The sequence below is a fragment of the Phalacrocorax aristotelis genome, chromosome 6, assembly GCF_949628215.1.
Source record: "Phalacrocorax aristotelis chromosome 6, bGulAri2.1, whole genome shotgun sequence".
NCBI classification, from domain to species: Eukaryota; Metazoa; Chordata; class Aves; order Suliformes; family Phalacrocoracidae; genus Phalacrocorax; species Phalacrocorax aristotelis.
The window spans coordinates 56,069,863-56,092,206 of NC_134281.1; the positions used below are offsets into that span (position 1 = coordinate 56,069,863).

At 38.2% G+C, this 22,344-nt stretch overlaps 1 protein-coding gene across 1 annotated transcript in view; it reads left to right on the forward strand.

Annotated features, from left to right (window-relative positions):
* The window catches only part of HS2ST1 (heparan sulfate 2-O-sulfotransferase 1), a 79,703-nt gene that overhangs the window by 52,933 nt on the left and 4,426 nt on the right, over positions 1–22,344 (forward strand). Inside the window, exons 2-4 of the mRNA XM_075098061.1 lie at positions 8,779–9,017; positions 15,476–15,561; positions 19,733–19,871. Of these exons, the coding sequence (XP_074954162.1) occupies positions 8,779–9,017; positions 15,476–15,561; positions 19,733–19,871 (464 nt within the window). The remainder of the gene's footprint in view (positions 1–8,778; positions 9,018–15,475; positions 15,562–19,732; positions 19,872–22,344) is intronic.

The window sequence follows — 22,344 nt, forward strand, 5'->3', positions numbered from 1 at the left end:
CAAAAGATCTGGGTTTTCTACCTTAACCACGTCAGCTCTGTTCTCATCAGAAGGCGACGCTGTTTGCTGTTTGTTCCTTTTTTTGGCTGCTAGACCAGCTGGCAAGAGTTTATTCTTCAGATTTGTTGGTGTAGCCATGAAGTGAGAGGTATAATATGTTGGAAATAACAGTATATCTTGCTAATTAGTTTTATTAAATGTGATGGCGACTTACTGTAATATGGCATTGTCCATACATATAGGTCTTTCAATGATTTTAACAGTTTAGTGGTCATTTTTGCTTTTATGCTAGCCCAGTACCCTCTTAGAAAAACTAAGTGATTTGTATGTCTGGAGAAAGCTTGTATAAAATAACTAGTGTCCAGGCTGCCTTACTAAATGGAGTCCAATGATCTGTATTGATCTTGCTTTCTTTCATTATTTGAATTGGATTTTGCTTGAAGGAGTGACATGCATATTTGGATACTGGAACGCTTGTGACAATTGTATCTGTGTATAAAACAGTTTCATTAACTTTTCTTGCTAACACCAAAGACCTGCATTACAATATTAAGGCATTATAAATGAGAGCAAGCCCTGCTGTTACGAACTCAGCTGTGGTTTATTATTTAGAGGACAAATCCCTGATTTGCAAGTATTTTTCATTATTATAGTAACAGTTAACAGATAGTTTTGGGGTTCTGAAAAGTCACAAACCTTTCCTTGTGTGATTACATCCTTCTCTTAACAGGTCTCTGTTATTCAAGTTTCCTTGTCCTATAGAAATCTGAAATTGCAAGTGACTGGGGTGAAAAAGATGAATCGTGTCTATTGTGTTCGCTCTCATGCTAACTCGTTAACTTGAATTCAACACTTGGGTCAAGCAAAACAGTTCAGTCTGAACTTCGAGAGTTTATGGAGTTGTTTGACGTATGCTTATTTTTAAATCTTACTACCACACCATGTTGCCTAAAGTGTTTCTGTGAAATTTTATGTACCTTTAATCAGTATTATTTGCAGTATTCAGGAATCATAGCAGTGATGCTATGGTTAAAGCTGAAGATGTGCGTTTAGTATGCACCTTTTCAAGCATTTACAAGTTTTTCAAAATTTTGTATTTGGTGGAACAAAACCTCCTTTTTTCTGTTTTATTGCATGTTATTACACAAAAGTGTGTGCTATAAACCGCATTTGTTCTGAAAGTAACCATGCTTGTTGGGGTACCTAGGCTTTGATCTCTCAGTGCAGTTCATCTGGTCTGTGACTTTTCATGGGTATTTGTTTAGTTTTGCCCTTCCTAGGGCAACTTGAGATGTAGGCCCTTACCTGCCCTATGTATTGTGTAACTAAACACAGATTGACTTTATAGTATGTGCATGGTATGTCTGGTCTTGTATCAAAAAAGGGCCGCAACATAGTCTTTCATTAAAATATTCTGCCCAGTGGAGTGCTGGAGGAAAAATGTGTAAGGTTGTATGTCAACTGTAGTTTGGGAGGGGGGAGGGGAAAAGATAAAAAAGGAAATACTTGGTCAGAGCTTAATCTTTAAATACTTTCTTCCTTACAAATGCATTTGACGGCCTAAAACAAAATCGCAGAAAAATAAGAAATGCAGGCTCTGACGTGAAAACCAGCTTGGATGTATATATGGGATATTAATTTTACTGTTGGGTAAACATTTTTATTTTTTAGTTTCATATCAGACCCCTAACAATATCACACACTAATCAATATGCTTCTACTTACATGTTCAAAATAAAGCCCTGGCAGAAATGCTATCTTGAAATTAAATGACGAGTATCAAATGCTAATGAAACTGTAGAAGGCTTTTCAGCATCACTACTTCTAATGCAGCAGCTGTCTGAAAATTAGATTTTAGTTAACAATCTCAGTGCCTAGCTGGAGGTGCCTCCTAGCTGGTCTGTGTTGGGGGTTTGGGGGGGGGGTTATTTTTGCTTTTAATCTGTCCCAATGTGCATTTGTTGAAGTTTGAAAATAATTCTCTTCTGTCTAGACTGTTTCTTTTCCTTCTGTTCAGAAAATGCATTAACCACTATTAAGGAAAATGTTTTGACAATGTTAGTGAGTTTTAATTGTTCACTAAACTACTGGTTTTTATTACAGAAGATCTTTTATACCTGTTTCTTCTCATGCCTTACTAGGAAAAAAACAAGCTGGAATGAAATTTTTAAAATTATTATTAGAATCTCTTTACACTGATGCAACTGAATTTTTGGAAGGGAAGAAAAAGATGGGGTTTTTTGTCCTGACTGAAAAAAATGAAAATACCTTTCCTGGTATTATTAAGTTTTGTGCTCTGTTTCCATCCATGTATGTGCTTTTTGCACATGATCTTCACTTGCTGTAGTTCAGAACTGGGCTCAGAGCATGTATGTGCTGAGACTGTCCTGGAATTTGAGGACTTTTTAAAGACAAACGTTAAATTAAAGGGCTTAGTACATATTTCATAGGCTGATTAAAGATAGCTAGATTTGCCAACGAGACCAACAGTCTCTCTTGTCTAAAATGCAAATAGATAAAATATCTTAAGGGTTAAGACATTTTTAATTATGTAAGTTGTTCTGAGCTGCACAGATAAATATCTAATAAAAGAAGAAAGTGAAAACGCCTGATTTATTCTTTTCAACTAGAATAAATTATGGCTATTGCATATGGCATTAGCAGTGATTTTTACAAGCGTGGTTCCTGGAATGGTATGTTTGTTAACCAAAGTTCATGAAGGTGTGAAGTGATTGGCCGTGTGGCGGGGGGGCCAGGAGCGCTATCGGACCATCTAGCCTCTGCCTAAGGGCAGTGGGCTGCTGCTTGAGTACCGATGTTCTCACTAGCATCAGGTCTCACTGGTGACTGAAAAAAGTTAACTAAAATTGCAGGTTTTTTTCTGAGCAATCCTTTTATTATTCTTGTTAATAAATAATTGGCAAGATGAGGGTAAGTCTGCCTGTGTTGTATTGCTTCACACTTCGGTTGTGTTTGCTTTACCGGTGGAAAGTCACTCTGCTCTGATAAGCAGAGGCACTTTGCAATGCTGGCAGTTTGTACTTTTATCAAACAGCAAGCGTTTTGCTTTCCGTGTTCCTTAATATTGATTGTAATATCTATATTTACCCCTGCTAATGGGCATCAGAATAGTTAATTACGGTTTTAAGTATGGTCACCTAGAGGTAGTTGTAAGGAGTCGCACCTGAGAGAACCTGAAGCCCCCCAGACTGGTTTTCAGAACGCTGTTGTTACTGGAGCGAGAAGTTTGCTGCACTTTACTGACACCCCCTCCACCTCCTCCCACAACAGCTCACTCAAAATTGCCTTTGAAAGTAGTAAACATTCATTAATCAGCAATAAAGAGAAAGCAGACTTCATGGAATACTTTTACAGAGGAAAAGGAAGTAGGAGAAACCACAGGCTTGCCCAAAACACACGTTGGTTTTTAAGTCACGAAGTTGCTAATGAACCAGTGTGGTAGTTCTGCTGTCCGTAAGACTTAAAACTAGAGCAGGATAGAGTTGTTATCCTTAAGGGTCTTTGAAAGAGTTTGTATGTTAATACTGATACCTTGAACAACTTTAACTTTAGGTGTTTTTTATTAATTCAGTCTATATTTTTCCTGCAGTTTTAATTGGGTATAGTGGCACAAATCCTCCATCGCCATAAATTGTCATAGCACCATTGATTCTTTCTCTCCTCCTCTCCATCCCCGAAGTGTTGATATCCATGTACGGCAGCACTGCTCGGGTTTATAAGAATGTGCTGCTAAACAGCTCCCGGAGGAGGCTGCATTTCAATGAAGGATGAAGACAACGTGTATATGGTGGGTGTATATAATTTGAAAATGAATCAGGACATTAACTTGGCTGCATAATTATGGTTCATTTTTAAGCTGCTGTTCAGTTTTCATTCTTCATCAGAGGAGAATGGAGCCAACAGTTTGTAGGTTTTTGGTCCTGCTCTGGTTCAGTATTTAGGCCAGTTGTGTTTAGTGCAGCTTTTGGGCAGGGAAACAGCTTGAGAGCAGCTCGGTGCCTCAGGCTACCAGCTGCTTGCCTAATTGGCCTGGGAGCACAGTGGAAAGAAAGCTGAGACACCAAGTCATCTGGCTTCAATATTGTTCCCAACTGGAAGAAACCTGCTTATTGGTTTGATGTGGCATCCAGTGTCATAGACATACAGCAACTGTTTGCTCAGGGGTGGTGCTATCAATGCTCGCTGTCCAGTTCCTTCACATCAAGTCAGTGTGAGCGAAGTTTGAATCTACATCTTTCTCTTCTGTTGGGCAACACTTGAAGGCTGCTGAGCTAAAATTTATTTTAAGGCTGAGCCTTTCCTTATCTGAGTGGGAGGTTTCACAAGGAAGCATGGCAGGCGCATAAGACATGTTGAAGAGAGAGCCTAAATACTAGCTGTAGATACATACAGAAGGAAAAGAGACGTAGAGGACAAAGTGCATGGTTTGGGGAAGTAGGGCCGTATGCTCTGAATTGTTCTTCTAGATCCTCAGTTAACTTGACTTTGACAGTCAGCGAGGCTCAAAACGTATCCTTCATCAAGAGCAGTAAGTGCTAAGCTATAGGGGACAGAAGAGTTTGTGGTTTTGGTAGATTTTCTAGTTAAAAATCCCAGGAGGTCCTTGTGCTTTTGTGAAAAATGTAAGGAATTTGAAATATGTGGTTTTGTTAACCTTTAAGTTGTTAAAAATCCATACCACTCTATTTTGTTTGGGAAGATAATATTTTGCATGTAGTTAACACTTGGATTTGAAGTAAATGCTAATAAACTTCTTTTAAAACATTCATCTGTTTGAATGTGCAAGAAATGTAGGCAATAACGGCCTGTGATCACAGTGATTTGTTTTATCATTATGTAAATATTGTTCAGTTGGGTTTTCAAATATTTCTGTAGGTATGTATGTATCCAGTGCATTTTCACAGGTGATTTTATTAGTTGGGACCCTAATAAAATAGAGCTAAGCAATAAAACTTAGTCTGTCCATTTCTTTCCAAGTTGATAAACTGCGATGACTTGAAAGGGCAGCAATCTTGAAGAGAAATATTTTCAATTTTTTCCATAATCAGTGGTGGCATAGCGATCGAATGCTGCTATTAGTGCTTCTGCTGAAGGAGGAGACATGACTTCGCCATTATGTGTTATTTTCTGGTAGTCTCTGACTGGCAAACCGACTTGCTGCTAGCCATGGTAATTCCTGGGGTTTTTGGTATAAGAGGATGGCTCAAGAAACATAAGTCATGGGAAGGTGCTGGCAGTTACAGAAATGGGATAAAGGAGGATTTCAAAGAGAATGTAGACGTATGGGTGAGAAAATAAGCTTGTTCTGTTGTTCACAAAACAACCTGCTGCCAACTGAAGACTTTCTCCAGATAATTCATCTGCTGGTAAAGAACCAGTGTAGCAACTAGCAACCTTTATTACGCTGATCATATATGGTACTGCGTGTGTGCAAATTGCCCTAGCAGTTGATGAAAGTTTGCACGTAGGACAACTGCAGATGACAGAACAGGATTTTTCCCAACTGTAAAGTAATTATTTGTTACAGTGAACCTAAACAGGCAGTAATAAAAAAGTGTGAGACAGAATGTTTTATACTTTAGCATTATCATGTATTATATTACTATGAAAACTGTCTTGTTTTCAAAGTACTGCTTGCTTAAATCCCAGTTAGCTTTCTTAACTGATGTACCTAATTAGTGCAAAATTTAGCGTGGACAGTCGTAACCCAGACGTTTGGCTCTTAATAATTTTGCCTAGATGTTTTTCTTACAAAATCAAGTTTAAGTACGATGCAATGAAAGCAGTGAGAGTGTAGGACATCGTTTTGTCCACAGGATCTCTGATAAGGAAAGAAATGACCTGACCTGATTTTTTTTTTCAATTGATTTCAGTGAAACCAATCCAACATTAGGTATACAAGTTCTCATCAAAGTTAAATTTGCAGGGCTGTCATCTAAGGAGATTTTTGCTAACCGAAATATACCTAGCATCTTCTTCCTCCCCATCTTCCACATGTAAAAAGTCATTAAAGTATACATTGCATTTTCTAGTGTACTTGTAAACATGAATAAGCAATGTTCATTTTTCAGCCATTACAGGACTTTTACTTCCAGGATGATCTAAATTTTATAGGACAGCAAATGACGTAGTTAATCAAATGCTCACCAGCTCCTCAAATTGTGGAACTCCTGATTAACATAGTTTTCCCAAAGACTAGTAAAGAGTTGCATGTTACCACTGCTGGACCTCCTCCCCTTCCCCCAATAAACAAACGAATAAAATTCATATACATCAAATCACTTGCCATTTAACCATTAAACTGAATTTTCAGTTGAACAGAAAAGCTTCCTGACTTCACAGGAAAAAATGCAAACTGTTCATGACTGGGAAAAAACATGCATTTTTTTACAAAACTTGCAATTTTCCTTGTTGTCCTATTGATGGACTACAATGAAAGAGGCCTTTAGGGTGGCTGGCCAGGTTAGACTCTTTCAGGTTTTTCATCTGCTTCTCACTAGCTTTAGCTTCCCTTGCACTTCAGCAGTTTATATCCTGCGCTTCATCACAGCTTTTGGTTTTTAGTTATTGCAGTTATTTCAGTTCTTCATCATAAAGATTAGTTTTCATTTTAATTTGAAGTCTAAAGCCTCCTTATTCTTTGATAATGCAACTGTCTGTGCACTTCATGCTTATGAAGGTTCTCCTCCTTGCACGGGTTCTCGCTTTCCTCTCTCACCATACGAAGTTGGAGGTGATTGTGTGCAAGAGACTTTCAGCTAATTGCATCCCATCATACATCTTTTATATCTTATACCTGGCCTTTTAAGTGCCATTATCGTGTTCATTCTTGAATCATCATGGTTTCAAACACCTCATTAGAGGAACACTTCTCATCGCTCCTCTTGCAAATCATGTCTGTTTTCCACAAATGTTTACTTCTTGCATGTAAAGGGGGAAGCTTCCCTCTGCCCCAGCCAGCCTCATCAGCCCTGGGGTTCTGTGCAGTTATGATTCAAATCTAGCTGAGATCCACTACTCTGGTGTAGAAAACACAAATGAAATTCGTTTCATTTCAGCCTCTCTAGGTGGTATTCAGTATCCACGTAGCCTTGGGCAGCCATGTGGTTAACTATGTCCCCTACCAAATGCTTCCACTGATCCATTGCTGGCAGGAAGGGACGAGTTGCCAGTGCCTTTGTGTTGAAGCCATCTTCAGATAGATGAAACCTGAGCCTGTTGCCTCATCTCTTTCCAAAGTAGGATGTTTGCCAGCAGTGATGGGAGAGGTAGCAAATGAGAAAGGAAGGAGCAAAAACTGTGACTGATGTAGTGGGGAGCAACAGATGCCATGTGGAAAATTGAGATATACTCAATAAGCATTTTCTACAAACATTTTCATACTGATGTAACTTAGTTATGGGGTGTGAGATACGAGCATATGAGAGAGTGAGTGAGTTTAAGCTTTGAAGCATTTCAGACAGATGGAAGTTTGTGGTTGAAGACAATTTATGTGGAATTACAGGCTAGTGGTGTTCACAGCTTAATGATTCTGCTTTAAAAGTGATTTTATGTTATAATTAAAGAGATGTGGTGAAAGAGAATAGAAGGAGCTGGGTTACAGGAAGCAAGGGAAGTAAACGCCAGGAGCTGCTGCCGTTAAAAGTGTGTCATTCAGAAAGAGCTATACCCTGTGTAGGAACATAATACAGAGAATACAGGTTACTCTTGTAGTACCGACTTCAGCTTGCACTGTTGGCCGACGCAGATTTCTTTTATTAAAGGCAATATCACAATAAATGGATTGGAAAAGATGCTTTGACATCTGTATTACAAATCGTATTAAAGTATATACTTATCTAGAACAGAACAACGCTGTGTCTGAATCAGCACAAAGTATTTTATATTCAGCAGCGGGGGGGAAAAAGCTGTTATACTGTGGATTTTATTTTCCAAATAGGCTTTTAGCACTTGAAGCAGAGTTCAATTATTCAGAGTATTGCCCTTTGTATAAAAGGAAAAATGGTTTATTTGCAACATACTCACCTTGCCAAAATGTCTTGTTCATAGCTTGCTTTTCCATGTTTCTTTCTTTTTGATGTATTTGATGTATTTTGGTGCTCAGATCATTCTTCACCTTAATGTTAACTGTTTTGTAAGCACCTCTTACTTCTGTTCTTGTCAAACTTGAAATTAATAAATCTCACTGAATTTTTGCAAACCCATTTATTGTAATGCTTTAACACTTGGGCTTGTATCAGTTGAAATAACAAAACAACAGTTTCATCTGATTTCCAGTGCCTCTACACAGTTAATTGACTAAATCTCTAGCGTTAGTATTTCTGCTGTTTTCAGAAAATTCATATTCTCCAAATTGCTTGAGTTACTCCTTTTATTATAATTTTTAAATAGTCGTTGTACACAAATTATTTGGACTGTTTTGGGGATGCCACCATTTTGATAGCACTTTATAGACATTTTTTCTTTAGAGACAATGGCTTTCAGTGCATTAGCATGAGTCATAGAATACAGTATGTGTTCCCTAAGTATATTGTTCCTAGTCTTCATGTTCTGTGTCAGACTAACTCACCTTTTGGCATTCATACATTTTATAGATTAAGTTTTGCTTCAGATGCGTCAGAAATATATACATGACAGCAAGCGTTTCTGTTATCGCTGAGGAGTTATTGCTTTTCACCAGGTTATTTGCATTCTATGGTTTGAACTTCAGAACTGGTGATATTTACATTGAAATTTTGTATTTGTCATCCTTAACAGAAAGGGCTATTGCCAGGCATGAAGTCCGAGAAATAGAACAACGTCACACAGTAGATGGCCCCCGACAAGATGTGACACTGGATGAAGAAGATGATGTGGTGATTATTTACAACAGAGTACCTAAGACTGCCAGCACATCCTTCACAAATATTGCCTATGATCTTTGTGCAAAAAACAAATATCATGTTCTACATATCAATACAACCAAAAATAATCCTGTTATGTCTCTGCAAGATCAGGTAAGCTGCTGCATTTGGGATGTCTTTATTAAACAAGGGGAAAGTATAGAAAACTTTTTTGCTATTGCAAGCTTACATGGTCTGATGGAATTGGCTTTTATGTCACATTTTTCCAATATAAATTAATTCTAATGTGTTTATATTTTCTTCGTAGAGAATTAATATTATTTATTAAGTAATAGCTTTAGGGTTTTGCTGGGCTGCTGGAGGTGGTAAGTATCTGTTTATCAGGCAAAACCAAAGCTAAAAATGGATACAGCTGGTGCAGAAATGACCTTTGTTGTTACAAATGTAAAAGTTTATTGTATTGTCAACCGTCTCCCTTTTGGCTGTGTAATAATACTTGCCTGTCATCTCCATCTGCAGTGAATGCAGTCTTACGTGCCTTCCTCTCTGAGTGGGGCAGGCACTGCGCCATGCTGTCAGGGTATACTTCTGCCTTTGGTACTAGGTCTGGTCAGACCTCACAGGTGATAAAAAAACAGAAGGAAAAGAAGTGGTTGTAAATAGCATGCATTCCAAAGGATGGGTGACTTTGCACTCACTTAAAGCTCTCGCTAAAATCAGTGCAGTCTGAGGCTAGAGATGATCATGGCTACCATTGCATCAGATGAGGGGTATTAAAACAAGCTGATGGAGGACCAATGCACTGTTTTTCTTGGGATGTGATGTGGTGAGGGAGTAGGGTTTTTTGTTTTATTTTTTTAAATAATATATCTTTGCTCATCCTGGGTGCACATGCAAGGAACCAAGGTCAGAGATCTGAAACATCACTTTATCATCATCCCTGTCTGTAAAACAAATGTTTCCAAACTCTTGGGTATGTACTACTTGTTGTATGCTGATCATCTTAAGCTGATATGCAGTAGAGGCAGGAGCTGTTCTGCATTGCAGTATGTCAGTACTGAGGCTTCCAGCTCCTTTAAGTGCGTGCCTACAGGCAGAAGCAGCTCAGCGTGGCTGCTGTACTGGGGTGAGGGGAGGCAGGTGGTAACGGGCCCTCTGCTTTCAGTCTCTGTGTGGGAGAAGGGTTGAAGCAGGGATCTCAGTGCAGCAGACACAGACTGTACTTGGAGTGGAACTGGGAACCTGTTTTGTGATAGTGGGGTTGTGTTACTCTGAGGTTTTTGCTGTTGTGAAATCTTTTCCTAAATATGAAAGTGATATTGTCATATATTATTACTAAGAGTAAATCTGGTAGCCACCCCTATAGTCCTGTCCACTGCACAGAACAAGTACTAAAGACCTATGCACCAACAGCAGTGTGATTTTTTTGTTTGTTTGTTTGGTTTGGTTTTTTTTTCACAAGACTTAACAACCCTATATCTGTTAATTAAAAATCCTGCTCAGGTCAGTCATACTTAGTGCTGCACTTCCAAACACAGATTCTGTTTCTGTCACGGTGTCTCTTTGAGTCATAGTGGTCTGTCTTGAAGGATAGGAGAGCTAGCCGTTGATAGTATAAATTAAACATAGGCAACCGTGCCTTAAATTTCTACTTTCGTTTGAATTTCATTCAAATCAAATTTGTTCTTTACTGGCTTAGTTTTTTCTAAGAGAACCTCTCTTCCTCATCTTCCCCCTAATAATTAGCTAATGAAAAATGAAAATCCATCAATTCTGGGCAGGTATACAATACCAGCAGTCCTACACTGACGTGGTCCTAAGCTATTGTCCAAGGTGGTAAATTATGTTGTTTAATTAGACCACTGACACTCTTCTTTAGTAGCCATTAACTGGGAAACGCTGACAATGAAAAACTTTATGTATTGCATAGTTGCTCAACTACAAAGAATTATTTCTCTTTAGTGTATCAAGATAGCAACTTGCCGTTGTAAGTCATATAACACAAATGTGAAGATGGCAAGGGTGCTGAGTAGTAGCTGATGTAGGTGTACTCTTTGTGGTCTTGGGTGTGCATGAAATATTCACGTGCCACCTTCGTCAGTATAGCTGACTCGAGTGCATTAGGTGTATGCGCACCAGTAGTAAAACATGTAAATACATCATAGAGGCAAAATTGTTTTAGCAGTGATACTGTTGGCTAAAACAAATCTTCCTAAGCAAGGTGAAGATTGTCTTGGGCCTGATATAAATTTGTAAGCCCTCTACTATGCACTATTTCTTCTGTACTCTTTCCAAACTATTCTAATTCTGTAAGAGATTTTGTTCTCTGCCCATATGTGAAACACTTACTTCTTGAACGCAATATGGAAAAAAAAATACTTATTTAAAGTCCACTCCGGATATAATCTGTAGCTGATTTGAGACAACCCGATAAGGGTCCCTAATATATCCATTTTAGTTGCAGATGGAACTTCTCCCAGCAGCCCTCCTTTCTTTTGCAGCTTCTCTGACAGCAGGATCCTGGGAACTGCCCCTCTTTCCAAAGGTTGGGCCTTTTCTTTGCAGCAAGCTGTGCCGTGTTGCCCATGTTGCATTTCTGACCTGTGTGGTCTTTAACAAAAACACTTGCTTTCATTAAGTCAGAGTAGCTGTTTGGTTGGATTTTATTTGTTGCTTGCTCGTTTCAGTACTGATACTTTTCGGCCATACAAGTATGCCTGTGTTATGGCTCGTTGGATGGCATACCAGCTACACAAACTTCAGCTTTTTTGTTACGGCAAAGTTGTCATCTAAATCATTTAAAACAAAATTACTGTTCTATCTCACAGCATGTATTCTTAATATATTATTAGAAAAAGGGGTATGAGAACATGCTTTCTGTACTGTTGTGAACATAGAAAAGCCATGGTACAATTTTCCAGCTTTTTGCTACCTTGGCTTGCTGTTTTCTATTCCTTGTTCTTTTTCCTCCCACAGTTAATCTCTCCATTTTTCCCAAAAGAGCAACCTGAAAACATACAGTCTTGCTTCCAAATGTATTCTAAAACAGTGGCCCCTTGGAGTTGTACTGACTTTAGTAGCATTTACTTCCTCTGCTGGTGAAGGGTTGCAGCAGCTCTGTTAGAAGTACTGCCATGTGCTCCTGAACATTTAACATTTTTTTCTCTTGGAGTTAGATGGCCTAGTGGGTACTAGTGTCCACTGCTGTACATGTGCCAATTGAATTTTTCCTTCTGAGAAAGAACTGTTCACACGAGGCGGGTATCCTGGCTGGACTGTGGCTGAACTGGTGAACCCTGTCTTTTCACCATTTCACAAAATTGTTTCTCAGCTGCCCTCGTCTTGAGCTCGCTGGTGGTTTCTCATGGCACGCAGCCAAAAGTGTGCTGCTAGCCTGTTTCCAGTGCTCCTGACCCTCTGATTTAGAGCTCACTCTAAGTCATTCGCTTGTTATGATAATTTGGATAGCTAAGCTACCAGTGCCTTCCTGCAGAGGGATTCTGGTTCAGTCATCATGCTTGGTCTTTAAATCTGAATCTAAGATTTCCTTTAATGGGTCTTCAGTCTTACCTGAGAGCCCTTTTACTGTAGTTCAAATGGAAAATCCTCATGTGTCCTCACCAGGCTGGGCTTGTGATATTCATCCATCCCGTTATTTGTAATTTTAAGCCAGTTATTCAGCAACTGACAAGCAAAACTAGAATATAATGACATGAAAAGCTGGGGCTTTTTTGGTATCCAGTAGTCTGTGTGATGCCAGACAACAGGGTAATGACCATACCACCTCTTGGGGGCAGAGGGTATGTATCTGTGTGTTCAGACTGTGGAGAAGAGGGATTGATGGAAGCAGTTAGTGGACAGAGATGACAGCTTACAGCATCACTTCGGTTTGCACGCACTGATTTCCCAGGGCTTTTTGCTTGACCACGAATGCTTGGTTTTTCGTTTTTGGGGTGGTTTTTTTTTTCCCTTTTGACTCACTGGGACTTGTTTTAAATTCTTATCGTCCTAGAAACTGAATGTATTTAACTTACCTTTCAGGACATCTTACGCCCCCAGAGTACATTTGATCTGGCTTTTTAATTCAGTGAAGCTCAGTTGATTTCTCACTTACTAGAGGCTGTGAAGCAACTTTGTAGCTGATTATATAAAAGCACCATGAAACAACTTCACAGGAATGCCATTCACGTCTATCTGAACTTTCAAAGTAACCTCAAATTTTATTCAGTTGGGTTCAGATGGGGAAGCTTGCTCGGTCTCTTGAAATCTCCAATATCTGCTAAGCCCTGAAAAGAAAGGTAAAATTGATCATATTTAACAGTATGAAGCAGCAAGAATATTCATCTGCCCTAAAATGTGTGAATCCAGACTCATTAGGCTGTCTGTGACCTGGAACTATTCTGATTTTTGGAATGCTGCAAACTGTGTGTGTGTAAGAATAATCTCTTGCCTGCAGGCTAGTTATAGGTATTAAAAGCTTAAATTCTCAGGGGCACAGTTTGTTGCTGGTCCATCTTAAGGCAGATGTAAATGGCACAGCTGTCTTATAAAACCTTCCTAGCCTTCTCTTAGCATGCCTGATGTTAAAGTTAATAAAAGGCTAGAACATCCATCCTATATTCATAATAATTATTCCCTTAGAAGACAACAACATTGGAAGACAAAGGCAATAAAGGATTTTTTTTAAACTATTAAACTATTTAAGGTTTGATGCTAGATGGTGGGATGGGGATCTAAGACAGGACTGACCCTTGGGATTTTGCACTTAACTTCTAGTCCTAGTCTATTAGAAACTGAAATCTAGCTGGTGCATCAGAAAGCTTGTTCATGGAAACGTAACCGAAATGTATGCTTTAAAATGTATGCTGCACTACACACAATAGATGGCATAACTGGTTTACCTGCGGAGTTGTATCAACCGACTGTGACATTTTGGGGTTTGGGGTGAGGGAAGGGAGGATAATGTATATGTTGCATTTAGGAAACTTCTTTCTCAGGTATAGAAGTATTCATAGCTGAGGCTCTCCACTGGAAATACCTTGTTGTTAATCTTTGAAAGGTACAGTCAATGAAAGTGTGATTTGTTTCAGTTGCAGTAAAGGTAGTTCAACTGGATTCAAAGTCTCATAGATATATTATCAGCGTGTGCTGTGGACAAAACCAGACAGAAAGCCAATGCAGTTTATGGAACACCATTGTATAACATTGTACTGTGCTTTTCAGCCAAATTTGCCACAATTTTCATGTGCAATATATGGTTTAAATTGTGAAATACCGCAGAGTGTGAAACTTGTACTCTGAAAAAATGAATGCTGCCTGTTACTAAAAAGTAATAACCATTTCTTTTACCCGAGAGTTCAAGAGCCAGTGTTTGAAGAATTAAGTAAAGGTTATCAACCTCTTAAATCCTAGACTGCAAGTTTTGCACATTTGAAGAAACAGCAGCAGGCCAGCCTTGCCTCTTAAAATCCTCAATTGGTTGTTTATAATAAATATTATGTTTCAGGACACCCTTAATCCATTAGACCTTACAGAATGTTAGTGTGTTGTCTTGAGCTCCCAAACTGTTCTTTTTTGACTCTCTTGTCTCACCTCAATATCTTCGTGGTTATCTATGTCACTGTATGACAGAAAAGATATTGTAGATGTGTAGGGAACGCTATCTTCTAAGTCTCAGCTTCAGAAATGGCATATCATTGTCAAACAGCTCAGGCAGTACAAATTTATCATCTTTTCTTTATTATCCAATTCACTAGTTTTGAATTAACTTTCAGACTTAAATGCTTTGATGTTAAAATATTCTGTTCATCTAATAAAGCCAAGCTATATCAGGATTTGCATGTCCCACTTAATTTGATCATACTTTCTGGTTTGGGGCCTATGCCTTATTTTGTTTTTTATCTTTGAAATGTAAAGCTATTCCTATTTTTGTGAAGTTTGCCGATAACTACTTTATCAGCCCTTGTTTGAGGGCTACTTCATTCTTTAACATGGGAAGTTTCACTGAAATGTTAGGCTTGAGGTAACTGCTCAAAATGGTAAACTATAGATCTAATTTACACTGTACACATTTATAAAATTTCTGGATTATTCATGCATTGCCTTTTGGGATGGGGGAGCAAATGAAACATCAGATTTGTTTCTTATGTCCCAGTAAAATAGGTCTAAGAACATGCTTGTAAATCGGGTACACTTTTATTTGAGGGACTAAATACAGGTCAAACAATTCCACTGAAGGTGCAGTTGCATTTCTGCTTGTTACTGAGGGAATTTCATACTCCTTTCAAATTACAAATAAAATGGACTAACAAAAATTTAAATGTTTGTCTTGCTAATGTTTTTGTGGTAGCTTTCCTTGAAATGCCCTTCTGATTGCTGTATTCTGCTTTTGTTTAGTTTCTGATCATTAAGTTGTTATGATCTAAAATGAGTCATCTGTATGCTTGCAGAAAAGTCTATTTTAGCTGGCACAAATTCTTGGGTAATATTCAAAATAGACTTTTTTCCTAATGCATTGTAAGATTTTACTTACAAACCAGAAGACACCAGATATGAGGAAGCCTAAGATGTTCCAGCTGTACAGAAACACTTTGTGCTGTCTACTTTTACAGGTCCGATTTGTGAAGAATGTGACTTCCTGGAAGGAAATGAAACCAGGATTTTACCATGGACATATATCCTATTTGGACTTTGCAAAGTATGTTACCCTTGGATTGATCTGTTGAGTAGCCTAGTAGTGTAAGTTGCTTGGCTCCAGCTGGGATATTAATGCCCTCTAGTGATGAGTCTGACAACTGCACTTTTGAAAAATTCACACACTGAAACTCCTGTGATGAGCAATATTTGGTTTTGATTTTCAGTTTTCTCTCATCTTTTTGCATGATAAAATGTAGCTGAGTCTCATTTCAAAACTATTCATATGCTAGGTTTAGTATTTCTTGTCTGAATTACAAGCTGCTTATACTGCAAATCCTTGCTTTTTTCTGGAACGTTGGTAGTTTTGCCTTAGGATTGGCTTCCCATTCTGGAAAGTTTGAGATACCTGTTGTCGTGGTTTAACCCCAGCTGGCAACTAAACCCCATGCAGCTGCTTGCTCACCCTCCCCCAGTGAGATGGGGGAGAGAATTGGCAGAGTAAAAGTGAGGAAACTTGTGGGTTGAGATAAAGACAGTTCAACAAGTAAAGCAAAAGCCACACACACAAGCAAAGCAAAGCAAAACAAGGCATTCATTCACTCCCTCCCATGGGCAGGCAGGTGTTCAGCCACCCCCAGGGAAGCAGGGCTCCATCACGTGTAACGGTGACTTGGGAAGACAAACGCCATCACTCCAAATGTCCCCCCCTTCCTTCCTTCTCCCCCCAGCTCTATATGCTGAGCATGATGTCATATGGTGTGGGATATCCCTTGGGTCAGTCGGGGCCAGCTGTCCCGGCCGTGCCCCCTCCCAGCTCCTTGTGCACCCCCAGCCACTCGCTGGTGGGGTGGGATGAGAAGCAGAAAAGGCCTTAGCTCTGTGCAAGCCCTGCTCAGCAGTACCGAAAACACCCCTGAGTTATCAACACTGTTTCCAGCACAAATCCAAACCACAGCCCCACACTAGCTGCTATATAGAAAACTAACTATCCCAGCCAAAACCAGCAGACCTGTTTTCAGGTATGTTTCATATAACAAGTAATACCGCCTGCCTCTTAAGTTACGTAGTTTTTCTCTATCAGAGTATCCCTTTACAGTTTATCAAAATATTAAAAGTTGTATTTTAAAGCAGTTTTCTGGCCTATAGTATATGACTTTCTGTAACAAGCACTGAAATAATTCTTGTGGACTTAAATCCCGTACTACTTCTAAAATTAGTTCAAAAGAAAATGAGGTAAAAACCGTCCTAGTGACTTCAAAGTTTCAGGATCGTATCTGTATTCCCGCTTCCATGTGTTTCTTTTCTTGTCTTATTTTTGCTTCTGGATCTAAAGCAGTGATCCTCAGCGGCTCAGTTCTGTGAAACCTCTCCTTGAAGTGGCAAGTCACTTTTGCTTAAGATACTTACTAGGCAGTGCTTCCTCTTGCACTTGCAGCGTGTGGAAAATGGTTTAAAATTGAAAGTGGATTTTTCAGATCTCAGCATATTCGACTGCACAAACAATAGTAACCACTACTTTTACCTCTTGCTGCTGGTCAGTCCTAAGTAATGTTCTGTTTCTGTGTATTAAAACATTTAATGAAATGAGAGTTTTTGTATGTAAGAATTTCTTTTGTTTAGTCATTGTTTTTAATTATTCATTCTGTTATATACACTGATTTTTAATTCTAGCTTTTTATTACAAAGAATGAGAAGGGGAAGTAAGAGCTTCATACATTCCCAGTACAGTATATTATATAGTAGAAAATGCTAAAAGCTACAGTAATAGCTGGAGATTACCAATGGCACCAAGTAAAAGCTCGAAGCTTACAGAAAGTAACAGGCAAGAAGTCTTAATTGCAAATCAATCAATAAAATAAAATGTATCAAATTTCACTAGCCTCCTTTCTGCCTTTTTAAAGTTTTTAAAGCTGCACCATTAACAAATGTGGGACTGAATAACAGCTTTCTGGAACAGCGAGGGTGAATGTTATTTTATATATTAACCACTTCATAAAGCTGAAAAGATTTTCAGATACTGGAACTTTTTAACCTAAAATAATTATTTTACATCTAGAAAGCATCTAAGCCATTTTAGAGATTTTTCGTCTGCATCTTCCCTCCAGGACTGTGTTATCCTTGTGTTTGTGGTTTGTCTTCCTTTCGCCTAAATGATTTATTTTTTCCCCCACAACAGCTTGCTTTCTCATACTTTGGGTTTTCCTTATTAAAATAATATCTCAGATACTCTGGTTGTGCTTGGCCAGGCCCACACTTTTGAGGCTGTGAGGTATGTTCTTGTAGGGAACATTCTTGTAGTTGAGAAGTGTAAAATATTTTGGAAAAGTCTGTGCCTGCTTATACACAGACATCAAACTTAGGTCCGCTGTCAGATATCAGAAGTACCTCTTTAAATTATGCTGAAGCTTAAAGTACTAGATTTAATCGATGACTTACAGTATTGACGACAGGTTATCATAACCTATCCATGTCAAAAGTACAGTAATAAAAGGGGGTTTTTTTCCCCTCTTTTTTTTTTTTATTTCTGATCCACCCTTATTCTCTATTTTCTCTGGTAAATGGTTGGGGAAAAAAGTTCTTTGACAATGTAATTGCCAAATATCTATCATTATTAGTAAGTTATAATAGTAAGTAGCTTACGTTATCGTAGCTGAAGCTAGTTTTGCGAAATCATGTGTAAATCCATATGAATGTACAGTCCAGCACAAACATTTCTGAGGGCTCTGACACCTTCATTTAAGCCACAGATACATATTGCTGGTTGAGGCTGCTACTACATCAAAATGGTTTGTTACAGCCTTCTACAGTACTTGCAGTAGAGTCTGTAGAAGGGGACGTGCGTGCCTGTCTCAGGCACTTCAGGGGCCCTGAAAGAGGGTGCGGTTCCAAGTCTAGACTTTGCATCAAAATGGTTGAAACATTCAGACACTCCTATGCTGCGGACTTTGAGGAGTAGGAGCTGGCATACAGAGAGATGTCAGCAATGCCGCCTTTAACTGCTACAGTCTGATTCACTGGTGCTCTGCTGGCAACATCTGAAGAATCAATTGCTCTTTCTGTAGCCTTGAACAATCCCTGTATCTGTAGTGCTGGTCTCTTTTGCCAGTTATGCCTTTTAATAGGGTTTTGTTTTGGGTTTTTTTTCCAACTTCCTCTCTTCTGCTGCTTGTTCTGTTTCTGTTCTTCAGCTTTTCAACTTTTAGGTTCCTCATGAGAGCAGTATCTGGTATTATAATTTACAGAGTACCACTTTAACAATAATGGTACTGCATCTTAAATCTATGAGTGCGCTCTGGTTTAGTCAAGCTAGGAGGCTTGAATGGCCCTCTGCAATGCAGAACACTTCCCGCTTTGCATGGGAACAGAAGAGATTTTTTTTTTTTTCCCCAGCTCCTAGCTTTACTTCAGGGCACTTGACACACTTGCAATTTCCATTGTGATATAACCTCTTTAATGTTTAGATACCATATTTATTTGCCACAGTAACATCTCAAATGGAAAAGAAAATAAAACTGAGAAGCTGTGTTGAACATAGATCATTGACAGGTAACATTTGCACAAAACAGTTTGGGTGATTTAAATCTTTCTCGTGTGTCCCGTGAGCTTACCACCTCATTTCATCAAGCTTCCAGTTTGTACCACAGTAAATCAAAATTTGCTTAGGGTAAATGTCTAAGGAAAAATTTAATGCCTTTAGATAGAGAAGTTAATATGGTTACAAATACTATCTTAGGCTTATATTTAATAAGCATAGCCATATGAATTCAACCCAGGTAATGGATGGGCTCTGATCTCTGTCTTCCTTCTGTTAGAGTTCATGTCTCTGACAGCTGGAGACCTGCCAGGAGAACTATTGCAGCATTGCATAGCACAGTTCAGGAGGGCAGGAACTCAATATCAAACTTCTTTGTACTTATTATAAACAAGTATGTGGCTGCTAGACTAATTAAGGCATTTCTAAAGTCAGGATGGTTGTATAAAGATTTTTAGTATCTACTGTGTGAGAATATTTCAGTTTTATTTGTTTCTCTAATTAAAAAAATAACCTAAAATAGCAATCCTAGGAAACCTGAAATTGAATTGACTTTCACATCCACGTAACACACTGGATATGAGGATGAGAGGAAGCGATGATTAAACTTCCTCCCACCATCATCTCCTCTGTATATAGATTTCAGCTGTATCAATAGAGACAGGCTTTTAAAGGATTTTTTTTTCCTCTTTTACTTTAGATTTGGTGTTAAAAAGAAACCAATTTACATAAATGTCATAAGAGATCCTATAGAACGACTAGTTTCGTATTATTACTTTCTGCGCTTTGGAGATGATTACAGACCAGGTCTACGGAGGCGAAAACAGGGGGATAAGAAGGTAAAGTACATTTTATTATATATGTTGTTCTTACTAAAGTTAATGTGAAAACAATTTTTAAAATGTCCTGACAAAAGCAGAATAGTTCTTGTATCAGCCTTGGTGATGATGTTGGTTTTGTAAGTTATATTCTCCCCTTCGTGTCCATACTGGACCAGAGTGTAATATTAAGTATGTTCTTTGTAACCTTATAAATTCACTTCATGTTGCAATTTGTTAAAAAAATGAAATTAAATAAAACAAAAAAATGTTTTCAGGTATCCAGAGTTGTAAGTATGAAGTTAAGTTTATCCTCCTACGTAAGAAATTTTCATCTCCTCTTGCTGAAGACTGAGATACATTTTTACCAAAAGCTGTCGAACTGCTGATGCTTTGGCTTGATGAGGGTTTTTTTTTATAATTAGCAGCCCAGTATGTTTTTTTTTAATGTAAATATTGCAAAGTAATTGTATAAAGAGTCTCCTTGATAACTATTGAGTATGAATCACACATTTCTATACTTCCCCCATCTGTCTTAGGTGACTATAGGAGTAGTTTATGTTAGCATATGCAAACCTTGATTGCTAATACAGTTTCAGAATGCAACAGCATTTAGGCTCCATAATATATTTATGCCAGAAAGAATTTTTGTCCACTGTCATGATTCACAGTAAGACATTTGTTGGAGCATGTTGCTTTGGGCTTTTCTTAAATCAGGAAGAAAAGTAGGGTATTAAGTATATGAATATATTTCATAAAACTATAGTTAGAACAGTGTGGAAGCTTTTATAAAATGTAAGGGGGTCTTGTACTTACAGAGCTAAACATTTCTTAAAATTTCAGTGGCAGTATTTTCTTAAACTGATGAAATTTTTCTGTAATGTTTACAATTTAGTGTAGCACTGTGCGAATACCAAGAGACATTGAAAAAATAACTAAGCAAAAATCACACCGAATACAGCTTAGTGTCTAAACACCGTAAGAGCTAATAAATGTGACTAATCACTTCGTGTGCTCCCCTGCCCATCCAAATTGTGGTTTTTAGATATTGGGAACAGACCATTCCTCTTTTCCTTCCAGCTGATAACTGCTCCTTTGTTATTTAGGTTTTGGCGCCATCTTCTGCTACTGCATTTCAGTTTATCCCGACATCCTACAGCATAGGTTGAGGAAAGCTTTCAAGCATAACAAATTGAAATTAAGCTTAAAAAATGTATCTTCATAGAACTGGCTACAGAGGTGATCTGGTCCTATGGTATCACAAAGGTATTTTTAAAAAGAGAGGCAAGATCTCATCTTTTGTAACCTACTCTGATCCTTTTCATGAGGAGCACAGTTTGGCCAGTGGAATTCCTTCCTGGTAGAGGTCAATGAGCTGGAAAGCTGAGCACGCTACCAAGTCCTTCCTACACCAAGTATAGGACTTAATATTTATTAAAAAGAGTGAAGTTTAACAGTGTTGTTTTAGTTTTGAATTATAATCCGGACAACCTTGTTAGGTATTCACTGGGAAACATTAAGCCAAAATCCCTAATGTTCCTACTTGGTGGACTGCGCCGTAAACTCTGATTTGCTGGAAGAAGTTGAAATGCATTCTTGTTTGTAATGCATTGCATTAATAATTTTATGTTTTTTCTATTAAAGATGCTTTTTTTCATTTTGTCACTATCATACCACTTTATTTAAGTCTGAGATTTGTGCGTACAGATTTAACTCATACTGTAAGCATCTCTAGTTCATTTGAAGTGAAATTGATTTGCTATGCCAAGTTTTAGGGTTTCTTTCATTTAAATCAGGTAATACTATTTTTCTATGATGTTTCCAATAAAACTGTACCTATATAGAGGTGTCAGTTTTAACATACATTAGACTTAAAATTCAGTAAGCTCAACAATGGATTGACCCAATTGCAGTGTCTATAACACTATCTATTCTAATCCGTGTTATAGTAGATTCACTAAGAGCTTTTCAAATGAAAAGTAGCGAAGGTCAAAAATGCAGTCTTTCTAATGGAAGTCAATTGTTCTTTTATTAAGTGGAAAGGAATCTCAACATACGTTACACCCTGGCCCCTTCCCAGTCATACCACAGCATTCACATAGAAGAGTTGTTCATTCATTTTCTTTCTATATCCATGTGCTTCCACACTTATAGAGAGCTTGGCTCTAAGAACAGAGTCTGTAAAGACAAGTGTTTCTTATAATATAATCTCTGGATGGAGTAGTCGGGGGAAATATGTAAGCAGAAGTGGGGAAGGAGGCCTGTCGTATTTCATCTTACGCAGAAAATTACTTGCTTTTGTGTATTAACTATAAAATAACCTGCAGGTACAAGCAAAGAAGTCTTTCTTTTGAGAGATGCCAGTTCATATTTAGTATATACATTCATAAGTTAGGAGGTGCCTTTAAACAATTTAGTTCTTAGGTAATGTTGATGTTACAAAGTACCCGTGATAGATCAGTGCAGAACTTCTCTAGAGAACTATGCTAGAAGC